Below are 11,870 nucleotides of genomic sequence, written 5' to 3' on the forward strand. Positions count from 1 at the left end.
AGGGTGTTTTTTAAAAAAAATCTGATTTTCTGTTCTTATGTGAATCTCTTCTTCAGCAGCAGAACACAACTTTAAAAATAAAGGTTTCAAAATAAATAAATTCAACTTCAAAATCTATCTTTTTTACAGCATCATTTTAAAATTTAACACCAACATAACAATAGTACAGACTTGATTTTTTAAATATTTATATGTATATATATATATATATATATATATATATATATAAAACGATAAACATATAATCTCTACATATACAGTGACTAATATTTGATATATAGAATCATTATAATCTCGGTTTCAGCAGATAATTAGTGGTATTCAGTGATAATGAGAATAACAACAATGATGATATGAAATTGTCACTTCAATGATGCTGGGGCATTTTGGGGCGTATACCATTTCCTGTGGGCGTGGCCTGTGACTATCAAGGTGAGGCTAGCAGCCGCAGAGCAGGAAGTCACAGCAACAACAACAACGGAGATAAGCAGGAAGGAAAGAAAGAGCAGAGATGCAACAACAGGGCCACGTTCAAAGCTTGCACTGTTTTGCTACGGTGCAAAACATTCGCTCCCAACGGTGTGAAACATTTTACGGTGCGTTTCACTCGGTTCGGGGTGATTCTGCATTTTCATTGGCTACATACAAATGTCACGCCAATGTGCAATTGGCTCAGAGAATTGTTCGAGAAGAACGCACAGAATCGCCGTCTCAGCCGATAACCTGTAACAAACGCTTTGCAACAGGATGTTCAACGCACTACCGATTGAACGCGCCCCAGCCCATCAAGATGAGTGACAGGTGTTGAGGCAGGAACTTGACCAATGGAGTGGGAGGAGGGCGGGACTAACAATACACTTCCTGCCTCGAGGTGAAAAGTTGCATGTGGTAGCTTTAATTGGACTAACTGAGATGGTTTTGGTTAGTTCTTCAGTTTGAAGCGAACATGTAGGAGGTGAACCAAAGTTTTCTTACTCTGCGTCCACCAGGATCCTCTGCTTCATGCTGCTGACACACTACAAGATTAGACAAGACTGATTGGCTTTCGCATGTTTTTTTTCATTTCAGAGGAACAGTTGCATTTCTTACGCTACGCAACTCAACAGTCTTTCACACAACTAGAACACAGCCAGAACTGTAAATACTTTCTGTATTTTTTTCGTTCTCTGGTGCTCAACTTTTATTGGCTATTACCGGTGTCCATTCAGATTCGAGTGACTGACCGGTTCACACTACAGGAGGATGTCATGACTTGTCCAGAGCCAACATGTTTGAACTAATGCTGATAGTAGTGATGGGTCGAGCTAAAGTCCCGAAGCCTCACACACTACACTGCGACTGACCCAGACAGACACAGACTTGGACCGATCCTTCGTTAAGTCAAATTGTGGCTATAATCAGGCTGAAAGTCTTGTAGTGTGTCACCGGTGTTAGCTAGCAGCGGTAAACAGATATTTGTGGGAAATGCTAGCTGTGGCTGCTGCTGTTGCAAGGAGACGATTGAAAACCTGTTTGAAGCGCAGTGCTATCTTTCTGAAAGTTGAAATATATTAAACTTGTAAAACCACGATAAGCTCTCAGCACTGTCGGGAACAACAACGCCTCCTCTCCATTGAAAATGAGGGAACAGCGCTTCCTGCTGGACACTCGGACTAATGCTGAGTTCATGTTGAATGGGAAGAAGTGGAGCAACAGGATGGCATCTTGTTTATTAATTTAAAATCAACTACAAACAAACTGCAGCAGTAATTGCTTGCTAACTGTAAGCAGTTGATTGTATTATTGTATTATTGTATTATTGTGTGAATATAACTGATAATTTTGGTTTTTATTACTGTGGACAGCCGACAGCGGTGGATTTGGAGCCTGACATCCACCTGTCCTACTTGTAATCACCTCTAGGAGGCGGACATGAACCTTTTTTTCCAGTCAGCAGCTTGTGTTTGCAGTAACTCCAATATGACCTGAACGCTGCAGTAGTGATGTAATTTATCTTAAAGTTGCTGCTATTGCAAGGAAACCTGCTCACTCCAGTTCTGGTGATTTTCCGTTTCAGTTTCCGTGATTCTTTACAGCTAAAGCTAGTTCGACGACTCCAGGGCCATGAAACGCATTCAGAACTCAGGAAAACCTTTCAGAAACACATGGTCGTCAGTCTGAAAATAAGGCCTTTCCTCTTAACTCCTGGAAATCTGACTTCTTGGAGATACAAGGTTTGAACAATGATGAACAATAAATGATCCTCTGAGAAACAACCAATCTCAAGTCCCTGATTGGCTCAAGCACATGTCAATCATCCACCTGGCCCACCCGCCTCCCGATGTAACAAAACCAAGTCCGCTGTCCAGCCGCAGCTCTGCATCAATCCCACGCTTCCCAATCGCCGGCCAATGAAAACCGACTCTCAGAGCCTCCTGGCCAATCCCACGTCAGCCTGTGGGGCTGTTGATCCCGCCCCTTCCTGTTCCTCAGCCTCCTCTTCCTGTGGTGAGCAGCTCGACTCGACCTCGGCGAGTCGCGACAAAGTCCAGAGAAACGCCTGACGAAGCTATCACTCCGCCTCCTTCTCCTCCTCCTCTTCCTCCTTCTCTACCTCTGCCTCCTTCTCTCCTTCTTTCTCTCCTTCCATCTCTCCTCCTTCTCCCTCCACCTCCTTCTCTACTTCCGCCTCCTTCCCTTCCTCCTCTCCTTCGCCAGTTCCCTCTTGGGATTCGTCTCCTCCCTCCTTCTCTCCTCCCTCGCTTCCTTCCCCTATCCCCTCCTCCGCTTCTCCCTCCTTCGCCTCCTCCTTCTCTTCCTCCCCTCCTTCACCTGTCTCCTCCTCTTCCTCTCCTTCCTTCCCTCCTTCTCCCCCATTTCCTTCCTCCTCCTTCTCCTCCTCCCCTCCTTCGCCGGTCTCCTCCTCCTCTCCTCCTTCCTCTCCTTCGTCTGTCTCTGTTGGTCCTGTCTCACTCTCTAGCTGAAGCTCCACCTCTTCCTGACTCACAGCAGACAGCTCTGTCTGTCTCTCTGCGTCTGTCTCACACTCTGTCTGTGTGTCTGTTGCTTCTGTCTCGCCCTCCGCCTCTCTCTCCGTCTGTGATTCTGTCTCTCTCTCTCCCTCTGTCGCCTCGGTGTCTGTCTCGCTGTCTTTCTGTCTTTCTGCCTCGCCTCCCGTCTCCGGTTTAGCTTCGCTCTCGGATTGTGTGACGTCAGTGTCTCTCTCTCCCTCTGTCTCTCTCTCTCCCTCTGTCTCTCTCTCTCCATCTGTGTCTGTCTCTCCTTCTGTCTTTGTGTCTGCCTGTCTCTCTGCCTCTCCATCTGTCTCTTTCTCCTCCACAGCACCCATCTCTAAGCTGGCATCAGTCTCTATACCAGCCACACCATCAACGCTACACCCTGTCTCTCTCTCTGACTCTGTCTCTGTCTCTCTGTCTGTCTCTCTGCCAGGCTCCAGGTCCTGGTCTGGTCCAGGTTCACTTCCCGTCTCTGGTTCTGTCGAAGCCAGAGCTGCTGGCTGACTGGGAAGACTGTCCTTCCTACCTACACCTAGAGAGAGAGACAGGAAGAGAGAGAGAGAGAGAGACAGAGAGAGAGAGAGAGAGAGAGAGAGAGACAAATACGGAGACAAAGGGAGAAAAAGTTAAAATCTTTTATATGATCATGAGGCAACACATAGGCTACTCATTCATTATTCATAATAATTATTCACTATTTCCTAACACCCATAGTGTGTATATATTTATATGTGTGTGTGTGTGTGTGTGTGTGTGTGTGTACCTGCGGGTGTTAAGACCAGCGCTTGCAGGATGTCAGACAGAGAGACGATACCGATGATATGAGACTCCTCATCAACCACAACCAGTCTGTGGACCTGGACAGAGAGACAGGCAGGTAGAGAGAGAGAGAGAGAGAGAGAGAGAGAGAGAGAGAGAGAGAGAGAGAGAGATTGCTTGTCAACCACTACTACCCTATGGACCTGGATAGACAGACAAGGAAAGACAGACACAGAGGTAGAGAGACACAGAGAAAGAGACAGCAAGTGAAAGACATTCTCTGTGTTGCTCAATGAGTTGAGCAACAGTGCCAAGGCACTAACCTGGGGCACCATGGCAACTAACCTGGGGCACCATGGCAACCAGTTTGGGGCACTATGGCAACTAATCTGGGACACCATGGTATCTAACCTGGGGCATCATGGCAACCAGCTTGGGGCCCTATGGCAAAACAAACTGGTTTCCCATGTCAACTAACCTGGGAAACCATGGTAACCACAGAGCCGGCCTACACAGAAGTGTTGAAGGACTCAGAATGTAAGAGAAAATGCTGATCTGTCTATGAGTGGCTATATGAGTGTTTTGCTGTGTGTGTCCTGTTTTTTTTTATGTGTGTGCAGGTGTGTGTGTGTGTGTGTGTGTTACCTCAGCCTTGACTATGCGGTCCACTATGGTTTCCAGTGTTTCCAGTTTGTTGCATTTCATGACCCCCTCAAAATACTGGGAGCGATGCCTGAGAGCCTGAGTGACCGTCACATCCAGGTTGTTATAGGTCTTCTCTGCTGCTAGGTTCTAGAGAGAGAGAGAGAAAGAGGGAGGGAGAGAGAGAAAGAGAGGGAGAGAGAGAGAGAGAGAGAGAGAGAGAGACAGGGATCACATCGAGGTAACTGACTAGGTTTTCTCTGCTGTTGGGTTCTACAGCGAGAGAGAGAGACAGTAAAATGTGTTGTGTGGTGAATACAGAAAGATTTACTTACAATGACGTCAAACTTGGAGTAGATATCCACCACTTTACCTACACACACACACACAGTGAGAAGAGGGAAGGTATATTTCAGCATGTTAAAATGTCCGTAGTATCTCCTTCCTTCCCTCCATCCTTCTATCCCACCTTCCATCCTTCAGTCTCTCCTTCAATCCTTTCTTCCTTCTCTATATCCTTCTCTCACTTCTTCCATCCTTCAGTCTCTCCCTCTATCCCTCCTGCCTTCCCTCAATCCATCAAATCCCTCCGTCCAACCTTCTAACCTCTATCATCCCTCCATCCCTCTCTCTCCTACAACCTTGACTGACCTGCCTGAGGAGCTTCAAACCTATTTTTCAAGACATGTATAGATTTATTATTATCCCTAAGACTCTGATTCTCACCGCTGTGGTCGACGACGGGCAGGGCGGACACCCGTCGGTGCGTGAAGACGGACAGGGCGGTGATGAGCGGCGTGTCAGGGTGGATGTAGGCGATGTTGGAGTACGTTCCTACTCCCAGCTCCTCCAACGTCTGCTTCATAAAGGCCGGCTTGGGCATCTCACACACCTGACACACACACACACACACACACACACACACACAGTCTTTATATCATTATACAATAATACAATAAAAGCTTCAGATAAGCAGAGAAATAAAAGATGTCCAATAAACCAGGCATTTAATTTCAGTCAGTATTACAGAATTAACATCTTACTTACATGATTAATACTACAAGTATGTAAAATACTGGTATATAAGTCCACCAGGGGGCAGCATGGGTCTAGCTTTCATACTGGTCCAATTGCACACCATGTTAAAAGATCCTTACATTAGATTATTAAATTCTTAACATATAGTACAGCATATAGTTTTACGTTAGCTAGTATGCCAGGTAGGGTGTAGGGTACCAGTATGTAGACTTTCAAACAGCTGTAGGAACTGTAGAACCCTCTTATGTGTTAAACTATGGTAGGAAACTGGTTTGTTATGTAAGGTGTAGGGTACTAGGATGGGTGCAGAGAACTAGGTAAGGTGTAGAGTACTAAGGTGTAGGATACTAGGTAAGGTGTAGGGCACTAGGTAAGGTGTAGGATACTAGGTAAGGTGTAGGGTACTAGGTAAGGTGTAGGATACTAGGTAAGGTGTAGGGTACTAGGTAAGGTGTAGGATACTAGGTAAGGTGTAGGGTACTAGGTAAAGTGTAGGATACTAGGTAAGGTGTAGGGCATTAGATAAGGTGTAGGGTACTAGGTAAGGTGTAGGGTACTAGGATGGGTGCAGAGAACTAGGTAAGGTATAGAGTACTAAGGTGTAGGATACTAGGTAAAGTGTAGGATACTAGGTAAGGTGTAGGGTACTAGGTGTACTAGGTAAGGTGTAGGGCATTAGGTAAGGTGTAGGGTACTAGGTAAGGTGTAGGGTACTAGATGAGGTGTAGGGTACTAGATAAGGTGTAGGGTAATAGGTAAGGTGTAGGGCACTAGGTAAGGTGTAGGGTACTAGGTAAAGTGTAGGATACTAGGTAAGGTGTAGGGTACTAGGTGTACTAGGTAAGGTGTAGGGCACTAGGTAAGGTGTAGGGTACTAGGTAAGGTGTAGGGTACTAGGTAAGGTGTAGGGTACTAGGTAAGGTTTAGGGCATTAGGTAAGGTGTAGGGTACTAGATAAGGTGTAGGGTAATAGGTAAGGTGTAGGGTACTAGGTAAGGTGTAGGGTACTAGATAAGGTGTAGGGTACTAGATAAGGTGTAGGGTAATAGGTAAGGTGTAGGGTACTAGATAAGGTGTAGGGTAATAGGTAAGGTGTAGGGTACTAGGTAACGTTTAGGGCATTAGGTAAGGTGTAGGGTACTAGATAAGGTGTAGGGTACTAGATAAGGTGTAGGGTAATAGGTAAGGTGTAGGGTAATAGATAAGGTGTAGGGTAATAGGTAAGGTGTAGGGTAATAGGTAAGGTGTAGGGCATTAGATAAGGTGTAAGGCATTAGATAAGGTGTAGGGTACTAGGTAAGGTGTAGGGTAAGGTGTAGGGTACTAGGTAAGGTGTAGGGTAAGGTGTAGGGTACTAGGTAAGGTGTAGGGTAAGGTGTAGGGTACTAGGTAAGGTGTAGGGTAAGGTGTAGGGTACTAGGTACGATGCAGGGTATTAGTTAGGATGTAGGCACTAGGTAGAGTGTAGGGTACCAGTATGGAGACTTATAGAGAACTGTAGGAGGTTCCTATTGTGTGTCAGGATGTAGAGGTAGCTAACTAGGATGGTAGGTAGGGTATAGGCACTAGGTAGGGTATAGGGTAGTAGGCAGGGTATAGGGTACTAGCTAGGGTGTAAGGTGCTAGTGTGTGATGATATATTGACTCATGGTACGTTCAAATTATGCACTACAAAAGCTACAAGACCAGCGGAGCAGAAAAGTGTTGCTGGGTGTTTCATTGACGGTTCATGTTGTCGTCACACTGAGTGCAGCAACTAATAATGTCATACTGTCATAGTTTTTGCATTTGTCTCGTTTTTATTTTATTTGGCAAATAATCGTTCTTGTTAATTGAAATAATTAATCAAGTAAATAACAATAAAGTAAATATAACTGCCCGACCCTACCATCCCTCTACTCTGATTGGTTTGCACTTTGCCACAGAAGTTGAAGCCAGCTGACAGGTTTTCTTCAGGTTTTAGCTGCTTCATTTCACGCTCTGGAGTTTGTAGCTTTGTGTTGCCGGCTTCCATTGAACATGAATGACTTCCTGTTGCTTTGTAGCCCGTAGTCTGAACGTACCGCTAGAAGGAGCTGTACAAACTTTAGGACCCTCTTGTGACTCAGGATTTAGAGCTAACTTGTATACCTAGGGTGTAAGGTACTATGTAAGGTAGGGTGTACCAGGTAGGGTGTAGGGTACGAGGTAGGGTGTAGGGTACGATATAGGGTGTAGGCTACCAGGTAGGGTGTCGGGTACTAAGTAGGATGTAGGATACGAGGTAGGGTACTATGTAGGGTGTAGGGTACTAAGTAGGATGTAGGATACTAGTATATAGACTTACAAAGAGCTGTAGGAACTTGAGTATCCTCTTGTGCGTCAGGATGTAGAGGGCGTTGCCACTGACAGGGTCGATGACAGGAAGCCGATGGATTTTATTCTTTATCAACGAATACACAGCTTCAAATATACTGAGAGAGAGAGAGAGAGAGAGACAGAGAGAGAGAGAGAGAGAGAGAGAGGGAGACAAATAGACAGAGAGAGAGAGGGAGAGAGTTCATGGTAATTCTAGGGTCACAGGAATATTTGTTCCATCTATTTGTTAGATACTGTGACCTCTGACCCTTGACCTCCACTACTGATTGCTTGTAATATTGATGATCTAAGAATTGAAACTTATTCTACTGTTGACCTCAGTGGAGTCTCTCTGGATAACAGAGTCAGATAAATGACTCGAATGTAAATAACCTGTATGCTTGCTGAAAGTACTATAAGAGCACTAACTGCTGTCAAAATGTTCACTGTAAGCAGTACAGTACTAGTTTAACGCTACATAATACTTTGTTTAAAGTGATAATCTGGGGGATTCTTGATAATTGGTCATTGCTTTTATTTAACCTTTATTTCACCAAGAAATAATCCCATTCAGATTCAAAATCTTATTTCCATGGGAGTCCTGGCCAAGATAGCTTACAAACAGTACAACAGAAAGTTACAAACAACAAAACGCACAAATTCAAATAGTGACATGAACATCTACAATCAGTCTAGGCTCCAAAACAAGTACATACATTGTCTAATACATCCTTGATCAAACATTTAAAGCGGTCCAGCCGAATTAGAAATTTGAGCTTGATTTTATCTTGAAGCTGCTTCCAGGCTGCCGGGGAAGCGCAGCTGAAGGCTCTTTCACCAAATGCTTTGGTGTTTTGCACTCAGTGTCGGCACTGACCCAACATACTGTAATAATAAGACACGCAATATAGCTTCTTATATGTCTTCTACCTTCTCATATTTATTCCAAACAAACCGCTGTTTTTGATTCTGTAAACTTAAAACGCAGGATTTTCCTGGGAAAACGTCCAAAACCCAATTGGAAAAACTTTCATTACACATTCATTGATACGAAAAAATTGCAGATTATTACTTTAAATGCAGTGTGATCATAGCTATGTTACAAAAAGTGTTTTACCCTGGACAGGATGCCACCTCATTCATTTCAACTTAAGTGTAATATTTACGTTTTCCTTCTCTTTCAGACAAGTTCTTGTTCCGTCAGCGTTCCTCTGCTCCACCTTCCTGTAATCTGTTTAGCTAAAGAACATCTTCCTCCTGAAACTGTTTCCTCGACTCCTCCTCCTTTCTTTTCCTCTCCTCTGTTGTCAGTGAAGGTATAACTTCTCCTTCCCCTCCTCCTCCTCTCATCTCATCTCTGCCATCAGGGCAAGTATAACTCATCTTCTCTCTCCTCTCCTCGTCAGTATATTTTCAGCAGGTAATAAATTATTCAGTGGTTTTAACAGTAGAAGACTGCAGGGCCAAAATCTGACACTATAGCAATACCACCCAACCAATACTAGAGTTGCTAAAAACTGGATATGAGAACAGTCTGTCTACCTGTCTGACCTTTCTACCTTTTTCTTCTGGATCTTTTATCTGTCCCTATCATTTATATCATCCATGATCAAACAAAAAGGAATATTTTTCTGAACCTTGCCCTCCTTACAATTGGTTGTTTATAGAGGTTTTGCAGTTGTGTCACCAACCTGCTCCCAGCCAGCTGTGTCTCCATGATGGAGGAACATTGTAGAATTGTCGGTTAGTTAATAAAGTGTAAATCTCCAGCAAACACACTGATGTTAATGTGAACACGCTACCGCTAGCTGCTACTAGCTACGTTAGCTAGTGTGCTAATCAGATGTGTTAACAACAAGACAGTGATGTTAGCTGACCAGATACTATGGTTAGCTAGCTGACAACACTAAATCAGTCAGATGGATCAGTGATGAAATGATGAAAAAAATTAACCAGGTCGATTAAATTTCTCAACAAATTGCCCAGTCTATCACTGCCTTCAGAATTATGTGTTTGTCTACCTGCCTGTCTGCATGTCTGTCTGTTTCTTTATGTACCTGTCTGTCTGACTCCTTACCTGCCTGCTGTTATTATACCTGACACACACACACACACACACACACACACACACACACACACACATAGCCTACCTGGCGTCAGGTGAGATGTGGACTAGAGGTTTAAAGGTCTCCTGCAGGTACAGCTCTGTTAACACATATAGAAATATTCATATTAATAACAATAACAAATATTGTTACTGCTTCTACTACGACAAATAATACTGATAATAGCAATAATAATGACATGAAGAAGAAGTTTTGAACATATTTAATTGTATTTGGAAATAAGAATATTTAGAAACACATGAATATCTGTCAGTGTGTATTTACCTCTCCACGTCTCGATCTTATGTTCCTCCAACTCATAGATCTGGACCTGACAGACAGGGAGAGAGAGACTTACACAGAGCACACACACACACACACACACACACACACACACACACACACACACATACACACACACACTCTCTCTCTCTCTCTCTCTCTCTCTCTATCTCTTTCTGTGGGTCATAACATCTCAGTCAGACAGCATTTATAATCTGTTTTTATGTTTTTCTGCTAATAAAGATAAATCATGACTCATCGTGTTTCTACTAATAATACAGATCATTACTCATCTTGTTTCTGCTGATAACTTCAGACCATGACTCAGTATTTTCTCCTAATAACGATAGAGCATGACTCATCGCTTTTCTCCTCATAGGACTCAATGTTTTTCTCCTCTCGTTTGTTTTCACTTGTATGTGTGTGTGTATGTGTGTGTGTGTGTGTGTGTGTGTGTGTGTGTGTGTGTGTGTGTGTGTGTGTGTGTGTGTGTGTATCCTACCATGGGGGATTTATAGTATCTGGTCAGGATGTTGATGAAATCTGTGATGGTCAACATTCCTGAAGAGAGAGAGAGAGAGAGAGAGAGAGAGAGAGAGAGAGAGAGAGAGAGAGAAAGAGAAAGACAGAGAGGGAGATAGAGAAAGAGAGAGAGGGAGAGAGAGAGAAAGAGAGAGAGAGAGAGAGAGAAATATTAACACACACAGGAGGAGAGAGAGATTGGGAGAGGAAGGACAGAATGTCTGTCTGAATGAAGTGTGTGGCTGCTAAATATAGACGCTCTCGCTCTCTCTCTCTCTCTCTCTCTCAGCTTTCTCTTTCTCTCTTACAATATTGGAACAGCCTGAGGATGAGATGGGAGTGAACACACACACACACACACACACACACACACACACACACACACACACACACACACACACACAGCCAGTCTTACCTACAAAGCTCTGTTTCTTGCTCTCCCACAGTGGAGCGGCTCTGACTCCATTCGCCACCAGAGCAAAGAAAGCTTTCTTCACCTGAAACAGAGAAACACTGTTATTATTATTACTATTATTATTATTAGTAGTAGTAGTAGTAGTAGTGGTGGTAGTACTATTATTACTATTATAATTACACCCTAGCAACCATTAATAACACCTTAGCCACCACTTGTAATTGCCTAGCAACCACTGCTGCTACTGCTACTGCGGCCTCCAGCTGGACCACTCTCTCACTCCTCTCATTATTATTATTAGTCTAGTCTAGTTTATTTATATCACCCTTCATCACAAGCATGTCTCAGAGGGCTTTACATAGCATCATATACAGTACATGTCATATACATACTACATCATATATATATATACATACTACATATATACTGTACATCCTATACTATGTCATGTAGGTTACATACTTCATATACAATGTCATATGCATCATTTTACTAGATTACATACATCATATAGCATACTACACAAACACACTCATGCCTATGTGCGGTTCAGAGTCTGACGTGTGTTTGGACTGTGGGAGGAACCCGGAGCAGCCGGAGGAAACACACGCTAACACACGGGGAGAACACGCTAACACACGGGGAGAACACGCTAACACACGGGGAGAACACGCTAACGCCACACAGAAAGGACCGGGGCGGAGATTCAAACTCACGACCGTCTTGCTGTGAGGCGGCAGTACCGACCACTGAGCCACCATGCTGACACATTTT

General features: G+C 43.9%; 1 protein-coding gene across 1 annotated transcript in view; it reads right to left on the bottom strand.

Annotated features, from left to right (window-relative positions):
• Window positions 1–971: 971 nt before the first annotated feature.
• Window positions 972–11,870, bottom strand: part of LOC139933325 (5'-AMP-activated protein kinase subunit gamma-2-like) — a 29,508-nt gene continuing 18,609 nt past the window's right edge. Inside the window, exons 5-15 of the mRNA XM_078291512.1 lie at window positions 11,097–11,178; window positions 10,662–10,720; window positions 10,163–10,208; window positions 9,923–9,977; window positions 7,762–7,888; window positions 5,124–5,289; window positions 4,733–4,770; window positions 4,401–4,547; window positions 3,760–3,853; window positions 2,651–3,528; window positions 972–1,016 (exon numbers count right to left, since the gene is read on the bottom strand). Of these exons, the coding sequence (XP_078147638.1) occupies window positions 972–1,016; window positions 2,651–3,528; window positions 3,760–3,853; window positions 4,401–4,547; window positions 4,733–4,770; window positions 5,124–5,289; window positions 7,762–7,888; window positions 9,923–9,977; window positions 10,163–10,208; window positions 10,662–10,720; window positions 11,097–11,178 (1,737 nt within the window). The remainder of the gene's footprint in view (window positions 1,017–2,650; window positions 3,529–3,759; window positions 3,854–4,400; window positions 4,548–4,732; window positions 4,771–5,123; window positions 5,290–7,761; window positions 7,889–9,922; window positions 9,978–10,162; window positions 10,209–10,661; window positions 10,721–11,096; window positions 11,179–11,870) is intronic.

The sequence above is a fragment of the Centroberyx gerrardi genome, chromosome 22 (assembly GCF_048128805.1).
Source record: "Centroberyx gerrardi isolate f3 chromosome 22, fCenGer3.hap1.cur.20231027, whole genome shotgun sequence".
In the NCBI taxonomy this organism is placed as follows: domain Eukaryota; kingdom Metazoa; phylum Chordata; class Actinopteri; order Beryciformes; family Berycidae; genus Centroberyx; species Centroberyx gerrardi.